Below are 26,178 nucleotides of genomic sequence, written 5' to 3'. Positions count from 1 at the left end.
TGATGATAAATTATATAAATCCAACCTACGGGAGCTCAACACTGTACAAAACTAAACAACAAAATATATATTTATTCTGTTTGGTATTATGAACTGCATTTTAGTACCTGTCATTCTCCCCATAAATGAAGGAACAAATGAGCCCCCACACCTTCATACATATTAATAAGGATGGTCACCCACACATTACTCATTAGCATATAAAAATAATTGGGGAAATAACAGCTAAGAATCTACTAAGTGAAGATTCACTCTTTTTTAAAATGTGGTCAGAAAGTCACAATACGTAGAATGAATGACGTTTGGATCATTTTCATGATTTGGGTACTTTTTTCCCACCCGGCCCTAAAGCGGCTTGTTCTGTAGACCGATCCATAGTCACTCACTCACACACACACAACCACACAGAGAGAACCAAGCGTTGTGCGATGGACCAACACAAACCTAAACCCCCCTCAATTTATCAAAGTGGCCCCACAAATCAATGTGGATTACTTTGGGAGAAAGTGCTGCTCATGTGGCAGTGCATTTCCATTACCACACAACAATATTGGCCTTTAGGGAGGCTGCGGTAATTTTGTCTATTGATCAAATCTCAGGCAAAGATCCCATCACCGTGTCTTCGTTTAGGCAATAACTCAAATACAAGAGAAAACGGCAAAACCATCATCTATATATGGATAACAGCATATAAACAAGATGCGCGCACACACACAGGTCAAAGAATCCCTTCCCTGTAGAAGTCACACCAGTCTCAGGTAACATAATGTCAAATAATAAAGGGATTATCCCTGTAATCCAAATGGTGAACACCTCCACCATAGCAGTGGGTGTCACCTTGTCTGATGTCACAGACTTTGAAGCGTCAAACCAATAAACCGACCAATCTAAATATGTACAGATTCAAGCCTTTAACAAGTTGTTCCACTTATTCACTTTTCTGTCCGATGCGATCAATTCCTCCCTAGGTGTGCGCAATCTCTGAAAGCTTACCAATATGGAGACGGAGCAGTACCATTGGAAATCATGGGGGGAGCGGTATGGCCAATAGTTCAAGCTTGGTATTCATAGGCCACAAAGAAGAAATTTTAACTACAGTGGAACTTTTTGAGGAGAGACTTATTATCTATATGATGTTAAGTCACCTGGGGAAGGGAAAGAACAGCCGACAGAATTTGTCGGAAACTCTCGCCTCTGTGCTGCCCTCTAGTGGATGTATTGCTTAACAACCAGGCCAGTATAAAGAACTATGTGGGTGATGATGGTGACATCGTTTGAAATGGACATCTCTCTTTTCGTATGTAAAGGCAGCATAAATTAACCTTTAAAAATAGAAGTTAAGGCACCACTCACATATCTGTTCATTCAACATGAAGCTAAAGCCAAGCAGCTATTTAGCTTAGCTTAGGACAAAAACAATGAAAAAGTGATAAGGGGTTAAAAAGGCTTTTTAAACTCACATTATCTCGTCTTGGTTTAAAAGAGGAAGTCTTTAGAAAAATAAAGCTGATCTCAATTCGAGCTTCTAACAAAGACTCATATTTCTACTATCTTGTGGTCTTTGTATGAAAAATCTGCTTAAATTCGATAAAACCCCAAAGTCATTTAGGTTTCAGCTAAGATATTCTTCACCTTGATATTTCCTTCCCTGACACAAAAACAACACAACAAACTTTGTGTGGGAGCACATCCTCAATGTTTAACTTCATTAAAGCGAGGAGAGGCCGTTCTTCAGAAATCACTGCACATCCCTGGGTTAAACAAGTCAAGGCCACATGAGGAGAATCAATGCTTCGAGCAGTCGCACTTGAGACCTGCTGGTTGTGAGTGAAACTCCTCCGACTGGCACTGAATAGAAATAAATTCTAGCCTTGTTGCTTACTTAAGAGCAGATCTCAAATGTTGTTTCCCAAGATAAATAGCAAGCTAGTTTTAATAGTTGTAGCTGACCTTGGAAAGAGGCACAGCAGGGAGTGTGAGAGAAAGATTCACACTGTGAGGGTAAGATACTGATAATGGGATTCTGGTCAACACGTCTTACTCTCTCCTTTTATTCATCTAACACATTTCTGTCCCCTTTTTATGAGTTTAACATTTGAAATAATAGTTTGGGCAAAGGCTTTAAGAAGACCTGTGCTCCAACCTGTCTACCAGTGTGGCTCAGCATCTTGTCAGACATGTTTAGGGCATTCTAATGTATTGCTGATTCAAAGCGAAAAAAACTAAAACAAATCAAAATGAATTGTAATGTGGTTTCATAAGGGGACTGTTGGAGGTTTGCGCTCAACTGTCTGCCATTAAAGTTGGTTAATTATTAGGCCCATGAAATGTCAGACAATAGTGACTCATAATTCAACAAAGGCCACATTGAGACTGTAAGTCATATTTGAGAAGCAAATTTAAATTAGTTAATATAACTCTGATGATTGAGAAATCAAATCACGAACAAAACTTTGGAAGTAAAAGTTTTCATGCTATTGCTTAGACGTGTTTCTATTCCTGTTAAGATGGTGAGAATGAAAAGAGGAATGGAGACAGAAACAAAAGCAGCCAATCAGACAAACAAACCTGTGAGACACACACAACACAGATGAACACACAATGTGGTGATAGCAGCTGAGATCAATGGTATTTAACTGTCGGGACTGAACAGAGATTTGTCGGCTGCACCGGAGCAGAGCCTCACATTTAATTTGTCCTTCAGAGGAAGACGAGACTGCAGGGCTGAACAGACGAAAGCCAATTAGCTTTAGCTCGTCCCCTTTGTGCTCGGCCACTGTAGCAACATGACTCCTGCACAACTTGTTAATCCTTTCTCCTCTCCTTTTAGTTAATCAATCAGCGAAGTGAAAATGAGAAATGTAAAACGCTGAGCTCTGACACAATTTTTTAAAATGGCAAAAAAGCACCATCACACCAAAAGTAACATCTAAATAAATTCCAGTATTAACACAAAACTGACCAATTCAGCTCATCCAATAGAACTGCAGTTAGTTTGCACATCATATAACATATTTTCTAACTGTGACACAGACCCGTGACGTTGCACTGCCAAACAGAGCGTCAGATCAGACATCACCTTCATGTGTCGAGGACGTGGACCCAGCAACACGCCCGAGTACTAAAGGTTCAACTCTTCTCTGCCTTCCTCTGAAGCTGTGACATTTTGAGCAGATCCTCACTTGTCAGGTTTCAAAGCCCTGCTGCTTCCGTGTTTGAAGCCCACAGGTTCATCAGAGTCACACTGGCGTCGCCTTTCATTTGACCCACTCACAAAGCAGATAGTTGAAGATTTCTGTGAAAAACCCTGATGAGCTTCAATGAGTTTCTGCTGCTGTTTGAATACATACAATGTGATTACAGTTAGCCTTACTACCATCAGAGCAATCTCCGGTTTTAACTCCTACATAAATCATTTGAACCTCAGACGCACTCCACATTTTCTTAACCGCAGTTAGAAAAACTAATGAGTTTGGGTTGATAAAGTGGTTCTGAGAGCTCAACGTCTCTCCATCCATTATCTATACTGCTTAACATTTTGAGAGTCGCGGGATGAGCTAGAGACAACATCCGGAGACAACAACCATTCACACCTACAGACAATTTAGAGTCTCCAGTTACCGTGACCCCGGTCTGCATGTCTGTCGGAGGAAGCCTGAGTACCTGAAGAAAACCTGGACAGGGAGAGAACAAGCAAACTCCACACAAACACACCCTGGCTGAACTGGGAACGTTCTTGCTGTGAGGTGACAGTGCAACGTAAAAAAATATGCAAGTTGTCTAGGATCAGTAGAAGGAACAGGACGGGGCTGTGAGCTGGTGAAGCTGAGGTGCTGTGAACATAAACTACACTTGTCAAATAATGTTTTTTGTCCTCTAGTAGCAGCTAAAGACAGAGCTACAGAGACATGGCCAGAGCCATTACTCCCACAACCGCAGCTGTAATTGACTTCAGGCAAAACAATTCAATTCCGCTAACAGGCGTCGCGCTTCTCATAATCTTTGTGTTGTTCTTTTGCTTTCATATTTCCTGTTCACTTTGTGGCATCCCCTCTCAATCTGCTTGTGACGAACCTCTTGTCACACTGATCTTCATGCGCTACAAGCTGCTGCTGATCTTTCTTACTCACTCCTTCTTCTCCGTGAAGCTCTGTCAGCGGCGACAGAGAGAAACACACACAAACGTCCCCCAATTCCCTTAACTCTTTAAAATGGTGCTGACTGGCAACACGCCATAGTAGCAGCCTCTTGTTGCCATAGTTACCAATCTTGTCGACGACCTAATCAAGGTCGACATTGAACATGCTGGTTCCACAATCACCGAGCACTTTATTAGGAACACCTGTACACCTGACACATGACACAGAATTTGTTGAAGGGATGGAAGATCTCTACTGCTACATATAAGCCTATTTTAACTTTTGGGCCTTCATATTATGTATAAATTCATACACATAGTATAAATAATATGTGTATCTCAATTCTGTGGCTTTTATGTATATTCAAATTTTGGGGCTTTTATACTACGTAGGCTATATCTAAACTCTGGGGGGTTTATTTTATGTATATCTTAAGCCTTGGGCTTTTATATTATGAATATATACATACACATAGTATAAATACTATGGGGCTTTTATGTATATTCTACCTATGGGTATTTCTGTTTATCTTTTACCCTGGGGTAACACCTGCCATCATATCAAGATGTTTCCATTTCCATCCTGGATCAAAAGCCTTCTTTTTTGCAGGGCTACAAGGTGTTGGGGTTTACCTGGGACTGGATTGCAGCTGATCTGGTGAAGAATAATAAAACGCTTCATGGAGCTGAAGTTTCACACAATGTCATGAAATTGTCTTATTCTGTTGCTGACTGTTGTTGATCATTTTAAAGAACTATTCTGTTGTGCTTTCTTTCAGCGATTGTAAACATTTCAAACTCTTTGTTGCAAAAGCTTATTTGATTGTCAAGACGTTTCCATGACACCCACTGAAAATGCCCACGAGTCTCACCATCTCCTGCCCAGGAAACAACACAATCTCATCCATTTTTAAACAGCCTCCAACAGCCTCTTGGACAGCATGTAGGGATCCTGCAGTCTGGAAGCTGTTTGATTTAAATCTCTGAATTTCTTTGTGATGGTGCTATAATAATAAAGTGGCACTTCAGAAGAAAATTGAAAACATTACATTTCCTGAAGGCCCAACAATGCTTTTTCTAAAACAATGATTTTCTCTCTTTAAGCAGCAGGAAGTTAAAATATGTATCTCCAAATCTTTGCACAACACTCACAGATATGTGGATGATATTTATCAATTAATCAATTAAAGTCAAATCTATACTAAATCCTTTAATGCACAAAATGTATTTGCGATTTCAGCCTCTCAGCCTTTAAGTCAGAGGACTGAGGACGACATTATGACTGAGATTTGGTTAGCAAACATAAAAACTCAGCCAACTTCTACATGGCTGTTTACTAAGCTTGCTGTACTTTATGTGGAAAACTGGAAAAATTCCAAGTCACACACACACACACACTTGCAGAGTGTGTGTGTGTGTGTGTGTGTGTGTGTGTGTGTGTGTGTGTGTGTGTGTGTGTGTGTGTGTGTGTGTGTGTGTGTGTGTGTGTGTGTGTGTGTCAGGCCAAAAAAAAGCTTTCCGAGTTTATAAGACATGAAGTTATGTGTATTTACATGTTGTGATTATGTGATCCAGATAAAAGCAGCTGCATATGTATGTAAGCTGGGGGATAATCAGGTTTTTGTCATGAAACCAGTCTTGGTTTGTCTTTAGCACACTGAGGGAGGTATTGATTAGTGTAAAAAAAGCTTAGATGCAGCATGTTTTTAGTTCTACCACTGCAGTGCTGTGGTAGTGAAACGTTTGCTGAATAAGGAGCGAGAGTTGATAAAGTAGAAATTATTTTCTGATATGGTTTTATGTGGACCTGTGTTGAGAGAGAGAAGTTTGTCACACATATATATGAAAACCTTATGTTGAGATGAATTTTTCCAATTGCCTAAGTTGTCAAAAAAAGGAAGACAGAGACATTGTTTCTGTGACAGAAACATGCAAACTCTTCAAATCTAAAAAAGCAATTCTACTCCTCCCGTCACTGCTGAAACATGGATCCTACAGACAGAGATGAAACCTCTAGGGACAGAAAGAGGCAGTGAGTTGTCAGAAAGAGTATAGATTATGAGAAGGTGGGAGGGGGATGAGGCCGGCTAACCAAGCTGAAGTGATGCCAAGTGAAAGATTTTTCACTGGTAAGGGGGAGGAGGAGCTGAAATATCAACCTGAGGGAGGAGCTGATTGCCCAGGGGCCAGCTGGCCTCCATCGCTCTGAGCAAACACCCACAGATTCCCCATCATCCCCCGCTCCAACTCTGCACCCTTCTCTTATTTCAGCATAAATCACTTCTTCCCTTCCTTGTTAAGCATTTTTTCAAAAGACCAACTTGTGAATTAAGTTAGAGAAAAGAGCAACTCCCACAATGCACTCTAGCCGAAGGACAAACTGAAATAAATGAGCATTTAGTACGTTTACCCTCATCAACAAGCAGAAAGTAAACAGATCTGTCTCCTCAAAACCTCCGATGTCCTTGTGACGCTTCAGAGCAAAAACCACAGAAACTGAAAACTACAAAATGTGAGACGGCTGCACTTGATAATAGATAAAGACGTCTGTCTTTTGTGTGTCTTTACTGATCTGTTGCGTGTTTGCGGTCGTCTGGAGCTGCAATGTGACGTTGCTGTTATGACTTCTGTATTTCCCAAAATAAATTATGGTTGTACAGCAACTAAATGCCAGGACACTACTGTATGCGACTGTGCATATTCTGTTCCTGCAATAACAATGAAAACCTTGTTAAAGCAAATTAATGGATTCAGTCAACAGATTTGCGAGAGTGCTTTCCTGTTGGTTCTGGAATAATCATAAAGAAGAGTGACAGAGCAGCAGAGGTGAAGTCAAGAAGCAGGAGAACAGAGGAACTGTTGTGGTGAGGAAATCAGATCCCACCTGTCTGCTTTGGAGGTTTGAGCTGATTAAAGTGTCAAAAAGGACAAGTCTTTTGTCCTGTACTTTTTCTTTCTCTCTCTCCGTTCTCTCTCTCTCTTTGTCTGAGGCGCATGGCGGAGTGTTCAGATACAAAGTCCTTGAAACATGTCCAGCGATTAACTGTTTGACCTGTTCATAGAAACCACACAGAAAAGCATAATTCAGACTATTACCAGCAAAATATGAGCTTAAGAGTGACGACATTAGTGTGTGTGTCTGTGTGAGACCTATTTTCAACAGGAAATTGCTTTTATGTCAGAGCAGAGAGCCAAAGTCCTAACGCCATCAGCTCACCCAGCACAATGTGAGCTCCTGCTGACGGTGTTTTCTTTAGGGATTCTGAGGTGTTCCTGGACCAGATGAAATATTTCTCTTTAATCTTTAGTCTTTTTGAAAATGTGTCCCGTCTTGTTCAAGGCCAAAAACCAAGGCTGCAACTTACTGAGTACTTTCGTTGATTTATTCATGTTGATTGATCGAAAAAATGTATTTCTTATTACCCAGAGTGATGTCTTCAGTTTGTTTAGTTTTACAAATCCTTTAAAAGACTTTTTAAAGATTGAAAACAAAAAGCTCAGATTCACTGTGTTGCATTCAAACTTACGCTAAAAGAAAAAAATGTTGTGTGAAGGATGAAGAAATTGTTTGAGAGAGAAGTTCAAACTCTGCCTATTTTATTATTTTACAAAGCTACAAACATCTGTTGAGCACAAACCCCCTGATTAAGGTAAGTTGATGCGACAGCTCTCTGTTTGAAACACGCTGACATGATGTCGAACCAGGCTGAAAAGAAAAGCAACACGTTAACGGAGCAGCAGCTGCCTCCATCCTCCTCAGGCCTTTACTTTCCCTCCGACAGAAATGAGAGTCTAATACAGAAACTTAAAAATCGGAGCTGTTGGTGATTTTGGCAGTTACATGAATGAACTTATTAGCATTCTGACAAACTGCAGCTCCCGCAAAGGTCATTTTCTTGTATATCACCACAGCAGTTTCCCCGATATTCATGATGACGACTGTAGATTTTCTCAAAATGTCATTCCCCCCCAACTATTGAAACTATGACTTTCTGATTGGAACTGTTATCTCTATATGCTTTGCCACTTGACGTTCCCCTACTCTGAAAAACAATTATGTTTGGACAAGGAAGACTCACAGGCGGTAGGTGATTTGTGAATTTGTAACTTGGGAGGGTATACAGAATAATATCTTTTGGAGGTGATTGGTTCGGGTGGGATGTTGAGTGATGTGAGGAGGAAAGCAAGGCAGCAAGCTCTGTCCTCCTGTTCTTTTCAAAGTCATTCGGTAACAACTTTTGAAAATAAAATGTGGACTAGGTGGTTTAGTTAGCAGCACTAATTATAGGACGCTCACCTGCACAGACAATTTCTCTGTCAGCACAAAGCCTGCTCTCTCACGTTTTCGATTTTTGCAGTGTTTAACGCTGTGGGCTCAAAGCAAGAAAGTTCTAGGTCATCCAGGTTCTTTCTTTGTGGAGTTTGCATGTTCTCCAGTCCGATGACAGTCACTGCATTTAGCTTAGGTTAATTGGAGACTGTAAATTGCCCGTAGGTGTTAGTGTGAATGGTTATTTGTCTCCATGTCTTTCCTGCGACCTGCCCAGGGTTTACCCCGCCTCTCACCCAATGTCAGCTGGAATTGGCTCCAGCCCACTCAGAGGAATGAGCAGTTTAGATGGATGGTTTTCTTCCTTTTGCAACAGAACTTGGAGGCTCTAGTCTCACTTTAAAAACTAATGCAAAGGTTTTTGTGCTCAAACTTAAACTTGTATTGTTTGCTGCAATGCTAAAGGTGGAAAAAACCTAACTGTGTTTACGTAAGACTCTCAGGTCGTCCTGGAGCCTCTGATTTATCTTCCTCGCCACCTGATTAAACCCTGAAAGCTGCTTTCAGCACAGCGGTCGGCTGCTTTCTCAGGGAGAGGGAGACAAACAGAACTGTTGCTCTCTCTTCTCGTAGCTGCAGCCTGAGGCCGTCTCAATAAACACAAATAAATGGAAAATGGCCTGCAATTATATAGCACTTTTATCGTCTTTATGACCACTCAAAGCGCTTTAGACTTCGAGTCACTATCACCCATTCACGCGCATGAAGACTGGAGGAGCCAGCGATCGAACCACCAACCTCGCGATTAGCTAACGAACCACTCAACCTCCTGAGACACAGCCTCCTTTCTGATCAACTGCCTGTCTCCGTGGTCTGCATTCACAGAGATAAAGGAGGAGGAGGGATACGACCTTTACAGCGACTCCAGCTCCACATAGACAAGTACACATGTGCACACATTTACACACCTATGACTTCCCCTCCCACACATGCAAACATAAAAGCAGCAGCCCACACACCACAGTTGCTAATCATAGAACAAAGGGAGGCTCCAGTCAGCAGGCTCTCCCATTGATCAGCTATAGAAAGCAGCGGCGACTGACGACAGTCAGCTTTGTGAGAACAGGAAGAAGGTACAGCTCAATAGCAGGTAGAGGATGGAAGTCAAACACATCAACAAAGCTCCATCTGTCTGCGAGCGCTGGTATCAGACCCTCACGCTCGTGGCCTGTTGCAGCTCGCTACTGAAAAGCGTTTAGTTTCATAACAAAATATCAGGAGAATGTGTTTGTGTGTCACTTCACTGGGAACTTAAACTCTCCATTGAGTCCAAAGAATAAAAAGGTCTGGGTCTTAAAGCTCTTTCCAGACATGACATGAACCCGGCAGCAGAATAAATGTAAACACAGGTGTTGTACAGTCGCAGCACCTGTGACTGTTTCCTTCAGTGCAGCAGCATCTCATAAAAGCAACGACACCACAGCTCACGGAACACATTTGCCTCCGGTCGTCTTCGGTTTCGCTCTCTGCCCCCGGCCTCCGATCCGGTTCCCCTCCCTGCCTGCGAGCTCAGTTCATCCCTGTCGGCCTTTTCTATTCAGCAGTCTGCAGACAGACCTGCTGGCAGCCGGGTCGAGGCTGTTTGTATAGAAGTGCAGCATCAAGCGTTCTGTCAGACGCTTCCCGGGCCGCGGGTCAGAGCAACACAGAGCCGCACCACAAACAGTGAAAGAGGGCGTACAAGAGAGAGATAGGTAGGAGGAGGTATGCAATCACACATATACACAAACATATATATCATGGATTAACAATATATAAAATAAGCCCTGCACATACATGACCCTCCTTCTCTCGGTTTCCTCCCCTCATGTATTTCAACAGGGTCAGTTCTCGTGTGAAAACATGCAGAAGATCAGAAACGTTTCTGCTTTCATCAAACATCAAAACCAGCTTCACTCACTTCAAAGATCAAAATGATGCGTAAAGTCTTTTTGTGTTGAGTGAGTAACGCAGAGATGTAATGTGTGTGTGTGTGTGTGTGTGTGTGTGTGTGTGTGTGTGTGTGTGTGTGTCTGTGTGTGTGTGTGTGTGTGTGTGTGTGTGTGTGTGTGCAGGCTCAGACATGTGTTTGATCACTGTGAGGTATTTAAATTTCCCTCCTAGTCAAGTTTTAAAAGGATATAAAATACTCTGACTGGAATAATAATTAATGTCGAATGTGGCTTTTCACCAACATTAAAATCATGATAATTACTTTGGTTAAAATTCTTAAATGACATTAAGTCCCTGGTTGAGTCGTCTCACAGTGGCTCCAGGTTTCTGTAACAATATGGCCCTCTTGCTCGGTAACAAATATTATTAAAAACCTTTCTAAACTGGCATCTACTCCCTAATCTAAAATGTAAAGAAGTTGTAAATGTAATCTAGCTTCTGTTTAGAAAATGTCTTCTTAATAAGTGAAAGGTAAATTCTCAGTGTGTAAGCTCGATGTTCTCTTATGTTAATGTAACTGGGAGAATATAATGAACAACTTGCAATCCGGCATTCAGTGAACACTAAATATAACCCTAAGCTACGCTGCCTATTTGTGTTGGTCCCACACTGATGTTAACAACATACACTGTATCATCTCATTCGACGTGTGACATTAGCTGGTTATTGGACCAAAAATAGTGTTGAAATCACACTGTACAGCAGCAGTGTGAAGATGCTGCTTCAGGCACTGATCTGAGGAAGAAATAAAACACACCCAAGCTCATCAGAGACCAGATATTAAAACCGAAAGAAAAATAAACACCCAAATTAATTTTTCAAGCTCAAACGCCAAAACATTCGTTGCTTCCAGGATTTTAAATGTGAGAAAATGTTGCTCTTCTTCGAGTAACCATATTTTTAAAACTGGATATTTTTTAAGTTTTGGGCTTTGGAGCAGAGTAAACAAGATATTGGAATATTTCCCCTTGTGCACAAGTCTTTTTTTAACATTCGATTCAACATTTGATTCATAAAATATTCTACCATTTACTTCAAACCTCAAACTGAATGATGAAAGAGGAATGTGCTCTTACACCAGGTTGGCTGGTACCATGTACTTTGCACAGAGGTGATGCAAACCTGTTCTCTCACGTGTCAATGCAGCGGTCTCTGAGAGCTGCGTTCTTCTGTCACATCGCTATTGTCAGTATGAACACGACCTCGTGAGGAACAGTTTGTCCACACTGTTGCACAGATGATTCCCTTTATGTGGTTTCCTCACAACACAAAACCGAGCGCAATGGACACTATTCATATTTTCAGACACTACCTGCACATTTCTCTTTTTTTCTCTGCCTTACACGGATGAATGCTTCGTTAAGCAGGAGGAGCACAATGCCAGGTTTTCAGCTAGGTTGCTTCTATTCTTCACTTGGTGATGAACAGCAAAGAGAGGAAAGAAAGCGGGATGACGTGTAACAAAGGGACTCGAATCCTAACTTGGCACGCACCGAAGACGCTCGGATCATCTTGTTCCCGATGCTGAACACGGATCATGAACAAACCCAAACTATCAGCGTACAAGTGGATGCAGGAGCAAACGAAGCAGAGAGTCTGGATGCGTCTTCGGCGTTCAAGGGTAAAGTTCTTTAAGAAAGGGAAATAAAGTAGAGCTGGAATATTAGTTCCTCTCCAACACCCTATGTGTGTGTTGAAGTGGCAGCAAGGACAAACTGTTCTTGCCACCATTATGGTGCTCACTGGTAGCACTGGAGTGGGGGCAGGATGCACTGGAGGGTCCTCAGAGTAATGAGTAGCAGCAGCCTGAGGGCCTACTTACTTATTATGGAAAGGTGCAGCAGGGAAGTGAATTACAACTCTTCAGCGACACCTCGGGAAAGATTGAGCTCTAAAACTGCACGACATCAGCACGCCACCACGTATTTGCTTTAAATACGAGGTCACTGCAGAGATATTACAAAAAGAAACACTAACTGCTAAAGTAAAAATGAAAGAAAGAAAAAATCGAATGATTGATGGGAATCCATCTAATTAGCTGATCAATATGAGATTTAAGACGGGCGGTCGGGTCGTGAGTGCTCTGGTCTGAGAGCATGTGTGCTGACCACACTCTCCATTTAATCTAAACTGATGAGATGAGTCCGGTGGTGGAGGAGCCACGTCCTCTATTGACAGCTGGGAATAAATGGCTGCATCCAAACAACAACGTGGAGCTTTGTGTTGAGTCCCAGAACAATGTCCTCTTCACAACGAACTGGTCGGATCATATAATAAAGTGGCTGCTTGACAAACTCATGATGCCATTACGTAGTGTCAGAGGCGGCCTGAAGCACCTAGGGGCCACTTTATGAGCTAATGTGGGGCCACACCCCCTTAAAATGATCATAGGAGGAGAAATGCGAGGATTCAAGTTAGTGAAACGAGTGAAACATACCTGAGGCTGCCATGTTGTACAGTTGTGACTTGTTTACAAAGTGTCATAGAGAGGCTAAAAATAGATAAAGCAGCAGGAAAATGAAAACGCAAATGGAAACAGAAAATATGACCTTTTAATGCATCTGAGTAAAATCTGTGTTCTTTATTCCATTTTCCATCAAGTTATTTAATTTTCTTTTTTAAACTTTTTGATTCCATTATCTTTTCTTGTAATAAATCCCTTTTTTGTATAAGGTGCTTATTCACTGTTGAACCACTCATTTGTCGATTATCTTCTCAAATATTTACTTTGTAAATCAGTTTATTTATGGATTAATTATTAGTGAATACACCTATCAGTCCTTATTATTATTGTTTATTATTGAATTATTAATTAACTCAATGTGTCACTGGGCTGAAAATAAACTACAGAGAAATGAGAAGGAACTAAAAGCTGCACTTGTGACACAAAAGGGACTGAAATAGAAATCAACGTGGAGCTAATTTCCATAATACACTGTTTAGAAAAATGTAAAACAATATAACTTCGATACTAGTTGGCTATTTAAGCATTACATTATAATATTAGAGGTTTCATTGGGCGTGAAAGTATTCATTCTTCTAAAATCATACAACAAAGCTTAATATTCACTTGACACCAAAGTGGAAGTGTGGATATTCACTTTGAAGGCAGAGAGAGTCGACTGACGTTCACTTGATGTCGAGTCATGAGTGAAACCAAAAGCAGTAAAAAAAATTGCCTCCGTATCCCTGACAACAAGCGCATGTGTAGTTATTCCATTCGCATGCAACAGAAAAACGGATCTTTCAAAATGATGATTTTCCAAAGCAACACTGCAGACTTCACTCTCATGTCTCTGTCTGTGAATCCACATCAACAGTGACCAGTTTACAATCACTCAAAGTTGAACCATAATACAAGGTTTATATGCATAAAGTTTAAGTTTCAACAATTCAATTTTACTCTCATGCATTTTGGCCTCACGTTTATTCCCTTAAAGGCTTTTTCATTTGGGCTGAGATACAATAAAAGTGTGGATTTTAAAGCGGTTAGGACCTGTTGCCAGGAAACCACCTGAGCCTAATGAGCCAGTTCACTAAAGATGATTCACACTCCCTCGCCGCAGGAAAACAGAAATAATCAAATGAAACATTTCTCCTCTTTGTCTTTGTCTGCCTCCAGAACTGCAGCAGCAAACACCACTCAGGGAAAAACAGGAGTGTTTACATGATTTCACTACAACAACCTGATTAGAAATGTAAAACCTGTCTGCTAAAATCATTTCCTAGGAGAGCTGCAGTAGCACTTAGAGACAAACTGTTCATCTGTGTCCCCTTCGTCGTTGGTATTTTTCTCGTCTCCAGACGTCAACACGAACGACTGACAATAAATGTCTGACTCTGTTTAAGTATTTAGAGTCAAACTCCAAGGCAAAAATGCCCCAAACTCACAAGTCGATACCCTGACCTGCAGTTCTGTCAGCCTGGACATGTTGGCTTTAGGACATGACGTGTCCAAATACACTATTGCCTTTTTAATGGCAGAACAAAAGGTTGTTCTATTGAGTCCATCGAACAAGCAGAAATGTGCTAACACTGAAATACTGCATGTGCCAACATTTATTGGTCAATTGCACGATCCCTTTCTTGAGCCTCGAGACAGCAATATGGCAGCAATGTACCCGACCACGCTTCATTTTAAGAGCAGATTGCTCATGGGCGCTAAGACAGGTGCAAGTTCATTTGCCAGTTTAACAATGGAAAAGGACAACTGTGTTTAGAGCCACTTCGCCACTTTCCAGGTGTAAGATACAGCGTTTGGTATCAATTCACCCAGCAAGATCTTTCACATGATAATTGAAGATTTCAACGCACTGGTGGCGATAAATTAAACGTAAAGCGAAAAAACAGACGTCAGCAGGATTCTTCCTGTGGGGACCAGGAATTTCAGGACAAAATTTCCCGCTAATCCTTCCAACAGTAGAGAGCCCCAAGCTATGGCTCCGCAACACAACCACTCCCTATAATACCCTTTACTGCCGTCTACTGAAAGACACACACACACATGCAGACATGCATATGTTGAGAGATTAGTGCACAATTTGCTGATGGTTGGTAGAAAGAGCTGCTTCACTTCCAACACCAGGAACTCTGTGTTAATCCGTCTTTGTCAGAGTCTGTAGATTGTTGAGTGGTAGAAGCTGTTTCACATAACCAGGAAAAACTGAGAAGTCTGTTCTTTTATTGAGCTGCAGGGGAAATATCTTAGAAGGGGAAGGTGTGTCTCTAGTTTCTGTGGCCCGATATGAGGCAGATTTGTGTGTTTGGATGCATGGATCTGTCCTGAGCTTAATTAATGGAGACGTGAGGGTGATTTGTTCTGCACGTCAGCTGTCGACAGCTGCGGACGCCCTATGGCTCGCTCGAGCACGACCACTCATTTATTGGCCGGCAGGGAAGTGCGATCCACAGCCAGAAGGTAAACCTGCTGGTTGATCCGGCCACACGGTGCAGAGCAGGGGCGGCTGAATGCTGAGCCTCACCGACTTTGTCGCCTCACAGTCTGAAGCGCTCTGTGTTACAGCCCCTCGTCGTCTTTTGTCACCGACATGACATGGACAGGGAGAGAGAGCGGCTGACTGCCTGTCTGCCGAGCTGAAGGGTTACAGCCGGGGTGTGGGGACAATTACAAGCCTTGGGTTGTGTTCAAGGAAGAGCCAGATATTTGTAGGATTATTCTCTGTTGGCCAGGCAAGTGTGTGCGCACGTGTGTGTGTGTGTGTGAATGTGTGTGTGTGAGATATTATGCTATCAAACACACAGTGCTGAACATCAAAGCTGTAGAAATGTTTGCGTTTGAAAAATCAGGATGACGGACACAAAACAATTGATATGCAAAACACAGAGATATGTGTGCGTGTGCCTGTGTGTGTGTGTGTGTGTGTGTGTGTGTGTGTGTGTGTGTGTGTGTGTGTGTGTGTGTGTGTGTGTGTGTGTGTGTGGGGAAGGAGGAGGGACAGCTGGGCTCAGCAGTGATTGCTCTGTGTAGGATGTAAAGATTATTCCTTCTCTCGCTGCGACCGTGATGAATTCCCACAATACCAGTCATCATACAGAGATCTGTAATGATGTCCCGCAGTGACCACACACAGCCACCTACAGAGTTCACACACACACACACACACACACACACACACACACACACACACACACACACACACACACACACATACACACACACACACACACACAGAGATGCAGAAGGATTAAGGATTTGTCATCACCTTCCTCATTAGCTCTGGTCACCAATAACGCAGAAGCTCGACATAAAGGCAACGGCAAGAAAAGACAAAGTCAAAGCAGTTTGGAAAAAATAATCCCTTCGTTTGGTTTGCAACATATTTTACAATAAACTAACAGCGACAAAGTGACTTCCTGCCACGATGGGCTCTTCTCGCACAGAGAATTTACACCTCGTTTAACACAATGGCAAAGAAGTCACATCCACCAAAATAACAATTAAAGGCTGGTAGAAGGGTCCGGCTGCAGCCACGCAGACCCCACAGCTGCCCCCTTAAGACCACGACCATTATCCCTGACAGAAGTCAATCGTCGACGCCGCGTTGAGAGTCTACCTAACAACATCTGACCCTCATCCCAAACATGTTTAGCAGTTTGACTTCTTGTGCGTGTTTCTCGTTGATGCTGGTAGTCAACAGCTTCTAGAGACGTCTGTCTACTGGCACCACAAGGGGGCGGTATACTTCAAGTCAAACGCAAACGGACGATATCAGATCCTTTATGGGACCGAATGCTATTTGATTCAAAGGTCTGAACATATATTAATATTTTCTTGTTCCATGTACTGGACAGCTGTGGACAGATTTGGACACCACAGATATGTGGTTATTTCACTGTGGTCCACTCGGAGACGCTTGGTGGGACCATTACAGCAGCAGCACTGACACGCTGGTGGACACATTGACATCTAGGCATACAGTGTATACCCTGAGATAGTTCAGAGAAAAATGAAAACTCCCTCATTATCTCATCCCCATTATGCCGATGGAGGAGTGGCTGAAGTTTATGAGTCCACAAAACACTTTAGGAGTCTCAGGGGTGAACAGCGTTGGAGCCAAATCCAATACAATTGAAGTAAATGGGGATTGATTTTTCAAACGTTAAAAACGTTAATGTAAATAAAACTTAATGCCTCCATACTGCTCCTGGAAGTAGCGATGCTAACGTGCACCGCAGTGTTTTGTGAACTCAAACACTTCCCTCACCCCTCCATCAGCATAATGGTGAGTGGATAATGAGCTTATTTTCCTTTTTCTGTTAACTATCCCTTTAAGGAGAGATATTTGTCTCTAAACTGCAGTAAAGCATTTGTAAAACATTCAGGATTATGACCTCCTCTCTGATTCTACACACTTGGCCCACCACCATGAAGACTTTTAACTGCTCACACTCTTCACCCACACACGTCGAGCAGAGAGAGGGAACCCTTCCCTTCTCTGAAATTAGGAGTAGATTATCTCTGCAGACTCTTACAGCTGTACAGAGGCAGCTTTTGTGTACAATTACACTCATTTGATTAGATTCAATCACAAAACGCAGAACCAGCCCAACTCTCCCGTATGCCTTCGATTCGTCTTATTCACTCAAACTGAATTCTTGATTGAGAGGGACACAGTTTTCTAATCTAATCAGCTCCCTGCTATTTTCCAATCTCTGGAGACGCTGCATTTTTTGCTATTATAATCCCACATCAGAGACCGGATTGTAAAGCATGGCGCCAACTGTCACAGAGCTGACACATCTTTGTGGACGCTACGTCTTTAACACAACGGTCTGATTGTAACATCTGAAGATTTTAAACTGTGTTTTTGTTTTTTTTTGTTTTGGGGACATTTTAAGTGTCTAAACTGTTCGAGTGACTTCCACTGTGATTGCTTGAGGGCAAATCACCTCCATCACCAGCGTCTCCAGATGGAGAGCTGCCCTCAATCACATTATCTGGGGTTTTGGCTCCACTGTGGCCGATGGCACTGAGAAGGCTCTTTTGTTTTCAGCACCAGAATCCGCCTCAGACCTATAAGAACAAAAAACCCTCACCCTATCCCTCGTCTTGTGTCTTATATGAAATCCCTCTTGATAAAAATCAGTAGCAAACATCACATCACTATCTCAAACATTTTGCTTGGATGCAGTCTGATTTCTTTCTGAAATTTTATGGAGCAGAATTTGAAATGTTTGTGCAGATTGTGAACCGGTAGTTTCACACGTCTCCTGATTATAAAAAGCTTCTGATTCATTTGAAGATGAGCTCCCCTTCATGTTTCATTGATCATTTAGGGTCAGATGAGATTCTTCTGGGTGGATTATTATGAATAATAATAAAAAAAAGAGTTGTTTTTCAGGAAGAGTGATTTTGTTGCAGGTTTATTTTATTTCTGTCTGCAGAGACGTTGTGTTCTTGTTTTGCCGCTGCGGCTGTGTTTCTGGAGTTTTATAGCTTCTGTGTGGGCTGGAAAACAGAATGAATCACATCAAACCAAAAAAAAGCACAGTTGAGGTCTTGCCTGAGCGTGTGTGTGTGTGTGTGTGTGTGTGTGTGTGTGTGTGTGTGTGTGTGTGTGTGTGTGTGTGTGTGTGTGTGTGTGTGTGTGTGTGTGTGTGTGTTGGAGCACAAATATGTATATATTTATATATAGATGTATATTTGGTGCGCAAAGAAAAAATAATGTAATATGTAGCACAACAGAATGACAGACGTGAAACATGCTACACAAAAATCAGCCTGAAGCACTGATTGGCAATCTGTGCATCGCTCTGGTCACTTAATGTAATGATGCACTCACCACACACATACACACACACACACAGACACACACACACACACACACACACACACACACACACACACACACACACACACACACACACACACACACACACACACACACACACACACACACACACACACACACACACACACACACACACCACAGATGGCCCTTGTGCCACAGACCTCCCCTCACCCCTGCACTCTGCCCCACTGCCTCTATAATTAATGGACCGTTCCTGCTCCTCCTCCTCTCTGGCAGAAAATCAAAGAAGTGTGTGTTCATAAATATTTACACAAAGCACCATGAACATTTGACATGTACAAAAACACAACATCTCCCACCAAACATATATATATATATATATATATATACATATATAGTTAAAATATCCTCCTCATAAGACCCTGACTCTGTGTGTGTGTGTGTGTGTGTGTGTGTGTGTGTGTGTGTGTGTGTGTGTGTGTGTGTGTGTGTGTGTGGTCCTGGTAATACTGAGGTACTCACATGTCTGAAAATTCAACCTCTTTTAAATACATCATGTTAATGTTTTTTTAAATTGAGTCAATAGTGAACAAATATAACGTTTATGCATAACATCTGTATCCACAGCCCAGGAGACAAATGTGCTCATCAGTTTGTGTTCCTCAGTGTGTTCACCAGTGTGTTCCTCAGTGTGTGTTCAGTGTGTGTTCAGTGTGTGTTCCTGAGTGTGTTCATCAGTGTGTGTTCCTTAGTGTGTTCATCAGTGTGTGTTCCTCGGTGTGTGTTCCTCAGTGTGTATTCCTCAGTGTGTGTTCAGTTTGTGTTCATCATTGTGTATTGCTCAGGTGTGTTCAGTGTGTCTTCATCAACAGTGTTCAGTGTGTGTTCATCATTGTGTCTTGAGTGTGTGTTCCTCAGTTTGTGTTCAGTGTGTGTTCATCATTGTGTATTGATTGTGTGTTCCTCAGTGCGTGTTCAGTGTATGTGTTGCTCAGTGTGTGTGTGAAAGTGTGTGTGTTCCTCAGTGTGTTTTCAGTGTGTGTGTTGCTCAGTGTGTGTTCAGTGTGTGTGTGGCTCAGTGTGTGTTCAGTGTGTGTGTTCCTCAGTGTGTGTAAGTGTGTGTGTGTGTGTTGCTCAGTGTGTGTGTGTAAGTGTGTGTGTTCCTCAGTGTGTGTGTGTAAGTGTGTGTGTTCCTCAGTGTGTGTGTTGCTCAGTATGTGTTCAGTGTGTGTGTTCCTCAGTGTGTAAGTGTGTGTGTTGCTCAGTGTGTGTGTTCATCAGTGTGTTTTCAGTGTGTGTGTTGCTCAGTGTATGTTTATGTGTGGGATGCTCAGTGTGTGTTCAGTGTGTGTGTTCCTCAGTGTGTGTAAGTGTTTGTGTTGCTCAGTGTGTGTTCAGTGTGTGTGTGTTCCTCAGTGTGTTTAAGTGTGTGTGTTGCTCAGTGTGTGTGTTCATCAGTGTGTTTTCAGTGTGTGTGTTGCTCAGTGTGTGTAAGTGTGTGTGTTCATCAGTGTGTGTTCCTCAGTGTGTGTGTTGCTCAGTGTATGTTTATGTGTGTGATGCTCAGTGTGTGTTCAGTGTGTGTGTTCCTCAGTGTGTTCAGTGTGTGTGTTCCTCAGTGTGTGTGTACGTGTGTACTCACAGAGAAACCTGCCCAGAAGGGACACGAGTGCCGGACTCTGGGTGATGTGGTGAGAGCCAGAGCTGCAAAGCTGACGGCCAGGATCAGACTCCCCAGAACCATCTGAGAGACCCCCAGCGCCAGCATGATCCGGGTCCGGGTGCGGGTCTCCCGGAGCCGGGACAGGCTGCGGGACAGCGACGCCGGGCTCAGGGACCCGGGGCCCGAGAAGCCGCCGCTGCTGCGGGGCAGCGCGCTCACCGGCATCGTCACGGATGGAAAGGACCGAACAAAGCTGCAGCAGAGGAGGAGAATAACATCCACCCTGCAGCGGGGTGGTGGTGGTGCAGCCTGCGGGGAACTGGGAACACTGGGAACACTGGGAAACTCTCCGTCAGTGTCCGAGCTCCATCAATTAAGAGGCTCCGGAGTCGCTCCAATTAGAGACGCGCTGCGGCGGAGGGAGGAGAGAAGAGGCGAGAAGAGCTGATGTTTACCACAACAAACACACACACACGCACACACGCGCGCACACACACATGAAGTGTTACCTCATATCCCCACAAACAGACACACACAATACACAGGTTGGTCTCGGGGGCAGCTCCGGAGAAGAGTCCATTCCTCAGAAGCCAGAAATGGCACAAAGCGCAGACGCATCGTCCTCCTGCAGCTTCACATGTCCCCGCTGTCCAGCTCCGTCCTCTGCAGCCCCCCCCCCCCCCCCCCCCCCCCCACTCCACAGGGGGGATGGAGCCGCGTGGGTACAAGCAGAGTTGAAACCAGTTCTGAGGGGGTTTTCTCTTTTGTCTCTTGTCTGGATATCCGCAGTTTCCTCGAGTGAGAGACACAGAGAGGATCCAGCAGCTCAGCAGCCAGGACGCACAATGCGCATTGGAGATGTGCCACGGTGCGCGTCAGATGGCGGAGAGCTGCACGCAGCGTGTTTTACTACGGTAGTGGAGCAGCAGAGGGGGGAGGTGTTCTCTTCACTCATCAGCCAACGAGTGAGTGGCTCACCCGCTGCTGCTGCATGGTGCTGCTGATGATGCTGCTGCTGCTGTAGGTGGTGGTGGTGGTGGTGATGCTGGTGCTGCTGCTGGTGGTGATGCTGGTGCTGCTGCTGCTGGTAATGCTGCTGCTGCTGCTGCTGCTGCTGCTGCTGCTGCTGCTGCTGCTGCTGGTGGTGGTGATGCTGCTGCTGGTGCTGCTGCTGCTGCTGGTGGTGGTGATGCTGCTGCTGGTGCGGCTGCTGCTGCTGCTGGTAATGCTGCTGCATCAGATGTGGCAGCATCAGATCTGCAGCCTCGGATCATTTGGACACATTCGCACCATGTCACCAGGATTGAGTGGAACGGTGAAGGATATGAACATGTGAAGTTCAGGTGTGTGTACCTGCTGTGAAACAACGTGAGTGCAGATCAGAGCCGCAGCAGCAGCAGCAGATCTGCAGTGTCATTGACCGGTGGCTCTGGATCATCTGTCCTTCATCTCAGTGCAGATCGCTGCTGGAGCGAAGTGAGCAGGAGGTGCATGCTCTACACATGACGAGGGTTTAGAAAAGAAAAGAGACCTGATCATTAGTGATGTGTTTTTATATTAGTATTTTGTCTGGTGTCTGTTTCTCAACATCTTCAGCTTGTGGCAAATTCAGATGAATCCAAAGCTGAAGATGTACCTCTTCACCTCAGAAGTCCTGATACAGGACACTTTTTGCTTCATCTACAGATTTAAAATTCATCTTAACCTCAGTTTATTGCATTCATCAGTCGTCTGATTCTTTAGACCACTGAGATTTACTGGATTTTCATTTCCATCTTGTTTTCCATTAATAAAGACCTTCTATGTGAATTGTAAAGCATTTTGTGCTAAATTTCATGAATGAAAGTTGCTATATAAATTAAGTATAGTAATATTATTACTATTGATTTGCAAAATGGATAGATCGGAAACAATGAAGTGTGATGAGTATATCTCGGTTGCATCCTGACACCTGAAAATCAAAGCTGAAGGACTTGTGTGTGTATTTCTGACCTTGTGTACTCATCCAGGGCTCACCGGCGCCACCTACCTGTGAAACATGAGACATGCAACTGCAATTTTTACAGCATCAATGATGAGAATTAGAGATCAACAATTCATTTTCCTGTGTTGTGTGATTGTAAACAATGTATCTTTGGGTTTTGAACTGATAGTAAAAAATACCCAGGTATTTCAAAATGGTTCTTGCAAATCCCGATCAGTGTTTTCAGACATTTTATAGATTAACCGATAAGTCAATCTTATGTATATAGTAAAAACAGGAAGCCAAATCGAAATTGTGGTCAATAAAACCATATCAATAACTATCACAGTAAAACTTTCATCAAATATTTATTGAATATTGGTAATATAACATTTGTAATCACAGTAAGAAGGTATAGCATGTAATTGACCTACACTAGTTTAGTAAAAATGTATTGCTGTTTATCGAGTGTCTGCTCATAAATAATTTAAACCACAACCGTTACTCGGGAGCAAAAATCTGTTTATATTTAAAATAAAAAATGTGGCACTTATCATAGATATCAGTAATTACTTCTATAAATTTTCTTTATCTTGATATACTTTTTGGCCATATCGCCCAGAGGTTTGCTCGGTTGAGGTAAAGTTGAAAGAACAGAGCAATAAGTTCCTTATTAAAAAAAAAGTTTCGATAAAAGCTCGATAAAAGGCTTAAGAAAAAAAACTCCCTTTCAGACACATTCTTTACTTTAAAAATGATTTTATTTATTAATACAGTGGTATACTTAAAATTGTGTTGTAGAGGAGAAAAAAAAGTCAGCCACACGTGAAGAGCTAATATCCAATTAAAGCCGTGTTATATCTAAAAATAAAAATGGTACTGGTGTGCCATACATTATATATTGTCTATTAGTACAAAAATACATTTAAGGGCACACGATACAGCATCCAGTATCACAAATCAGTGAGGGGAACACTTTGAGAGCACACCCTTTCAAAAGAACAGGTTCGAAATGTTTTTTAGCCAAAGTACTTGATCCTGATCCTTAAATAGCCGTTAAAAAAGAAAAGTCCTTAGTCGTGACTGTAACATAGGGTGAATATATTGGTAGAAAATGTGTGATGTGTTATTGTTAGGTTATAAGTTCCAAGGCTCGAGGGTATATCCAGAATACAAAGATAAGCATGTTCACTCGCTTCCACATGTTTGCTCTAAGTTTTATACAAAAAAGAAAGACATACAAAAAGTTCATTTACAAACAAAAGAAACAAGGCAATATGCTAGCTTTATTTACAGCCACTTCTTTTCTGTTTTTTTCTTTTCTGTAAGTAATGCATAGCAGATAAAAGAAGAGCATACCTTCGTTATCCTTTATCGACTGTTATTGTGAGCTAAACCCAAGTTCATTTATACAGTGGGTCCACAAAAAAGATGAAATGGCAAAAACAAATGACATTATACCATAATTTATCATAACTTATTTGTTTTTTTTCTTGATGAGAAGTGAATAATCTGCAGATAAGGCATCACTGCTTATTTGTGTGTGTGTGCAAGAGCGCACAGACAGAGAGAGAAAGAAAGAGCGAAGAAAGAGAGAGAGTGAGAGAGATGTGAGGAGGGAACTGAGGAGGCTACTGGACCTGAGTCAAGAACATGCATAGATCTCCCTCAGGCTGGAAGGAGAGATGTGGGAAGAAATAAGAGCTACAAGATATAACCGTAGGAAAAGGAAGAGTACAGGAGTGGAGGCAGAGCTTCTCTATAAAAGTGTGCTACTTGGGTTCATATCCAACTCGAGCTTTTTTCAACTCCTTCAACAGAAACTTCCACACGTCACCATCTATGTTTTATCTCACCTCCGCCTCAAACCTTCATTGTGGAGGAAAAAATAATAAACGCGGTCTGTCTTCAAGTCACCTGAACTGAAAAATGACAAGATCTCGACTGAATTCATGATTTAAACTTAAGTAAATCCTCTCTATACTACTATATATACTGTATGCATATATAGCATAAATATGTTTGAAGCATTTACGCTGCCTCAAAAGCCGTCCGCCAGTCTATATTCATGTAAAAATTACAATAAACATCGCCTTATATAAAAAGTTAAACCTCAGTGGAATGGGGCATGCATCATCAACAACTTCATTTCACATCAAAACCTCATATTGGGGGAAATTGTTTTCAGGAATAACTTGTAGTGATCATCAGTCTCTCCTTCTTCTGTGGGTAAACAGCACAGAGCCAATCTTCTTCATACTCCATTCTATGGTGTGTGTTAGGAGTGCATCCATCAGTGTGTGTGTGTGTGTGTGTGTGTGTGTGTGTGTGTGTGTGTGAGTGTGTAGCCTTCTTTCATGCTTTCAGACATGCACTGAACTCCAGAAATCCTCCGGAATGTCTCCGTCGGGTCGTATGTGTGAACGCAAATGTCAGAGTAAGAGCCTCTGGAGTTTCTGCTGACTTTCTCCGTCTGGCCCCCTTGTGTGAAGACAACAGAAACTCCGGAGTCAATGTGAGAACACAGCAGGAGATCCTCCGCTGGATCCACCGGGAGCGAGCGGGAGGTTGGCGACACTTCTGACACGGAACAGACGCAAAGAATTAAAAAATACAAAAATACTACCAAAAAAAGAAGCGCTGCCATACAAATAGAACAGCCACTGACGAAGATGTCATGAGAGTTTGTAGTGATAAGGGCCGACGCCTGTGTGGATGTTCTGTAAACAAAAACATGTGATCTTCGCAGCGGGACTAATATGTGACTTCCTGCCTCTGCCTTCTGCTGCACCCCCCCTCGCCTGAATCCTGCGGAAAAATGTGTTACTGTTGTGAACGCGCCCGAGCGGAGAATCTCCTGCATGTGTGAAAGGGAATACTCTGGAGAAAGTATGGACCAAATTGGCTGGAGCTCCTCTGGAGGTCATGTCTGAAAACAGCTTGTGTGTGTCATCTTCATTTTATCCACCGTGGCTCCGTGTTCAGTAACGTCACACCTGCCGGCCCCGCCTCCGTCTCCATCTTTAAAAGTGGTCAATGAGCACGGAGACGCAGTTGGCGCCCACCAGGTAGTTGGGGTCCCCGGGAACAGACTTGTTCTGCCAGCTTTTCGGGTCACCTGAGGAGAGAGGAGGCGGCAAATGTAATGCATTTTACAACAATCACTGACTCCCTCACACCGCAAAACCCAATGAACGGCCAAGTCATGAAAAACAATAGTCTCATTTTAAAACAGCCCTGAGTGCAGAGCTAGGTTATATATTGCGACTACGAGCCACTCTGAGTCATACTGTGAGTTTGTGGCTCAAATCCAAGCAGCGCAGCAGGAAAATAAACTAATAAAAGCAATGTCATTGTTTTATTGAACGTCCCTGGTCTCTTGTTGACTCAAAATTAGACCCCAGTGACTGCGAGGTCTCGGTGTAATTGCAATTATAAACATACGAGTCTGCGCCAAGAGCAAAGTTCCAGTAATCAATCAGAGTAAGCAGAGGGGGCTTGGCAGAGGTCCATCGATACAGCGGACAGCCTCCACATGTGACAGTGTAAGTGCAACCTGCTTATTGAGATCAAGTGTCAATTTACACTGGTTGTGTTGTGCTAAAGTTTGATTGATACAGAAGTTGAATAATCAGAGGATTGTTGCCTATTTAGACGCTAAGTAAAAGGAAGAAAAGCCACACACATAACTCAAATGCATTTCAACTCATGATCCATATTTTGTAACCCTGTCTTCACCGAGTGTGAATCAGATTCAGATGCTGGGACTCAAGAGGAACCTTCATTTGTTTACCTGGCTTCCAACTTGTTTTGTGTTCAGTTCTGTTTCCTTTTGAGAACAATCTGACAAACTTGACGCCTAACTGTTGTTAAAATTCT

General features: G+C 42.7%; 2 protein-coding genes across 8 annotated transcripts in view; both read right to left on the bottom strand.

Moving 5' to 3' along the window:
- The window catches only part of fam189a1 (family with sequence similarity 189 member A1), a 79,167-nt gene extending 58,606 nt beyond the window's left edge, over positions 1 to 20,561 (bottom strand). Inside the window, exon 1 of the mRNA XM_061068875.1 lies at positions 20,316 to 20,561. Within this exon, the coding sequence (XP_060924858.1) occupies positions 20,316 to 20,561 (246 nt within the window). The remainder of the gene's footprint in view (positions 1 to 20,315) is intronic.
- A 2,477-nt stretch (positions 20,562 to 23,038) lies between these two features.
- The window catches only part of tjp1a (tight junction protein 1a), a 49,219-nt gene continuing 46,079 nt past the window's right edge, over positions 23,039 to 26,178 (bottom strand). For all 7 annotated transcript variants that reach the window (XM_061068747.1, XM_061068750.1, XM_061068751.1 and 4 more), the window contains one exon: positions 23,039 to 25,417. In XM_061068747.1, coding sequence (XP_060924730.1) covers positions 25,323 to 25,417 — 95 coding nt within the window. In that variant the 3' untranslated portion in view covers positions 23,039 to 25,322. The remainder of the gene's footprint in view (positions 25,418 to 26,178) is intronic.

The sequence above is a fragment of the Limanda limanda genome, chromosome 3, assembly GCF_963576545.1.
Source record: "Limanda limanda chromosome 3, fLimLim1.1, whole genome shotgun sequence".
NCBI lineage: Eukaryota > Metazoa > Chordata > Actinopteri > Pleuronectiformes > Pleuronectidae > Limanda > Limanda limanda.
The sequence above is the reverse complement of the archived record's forward strand: the minus strand, read 5'-3'. Positions and strand labels throughout refer to the sequence as shown.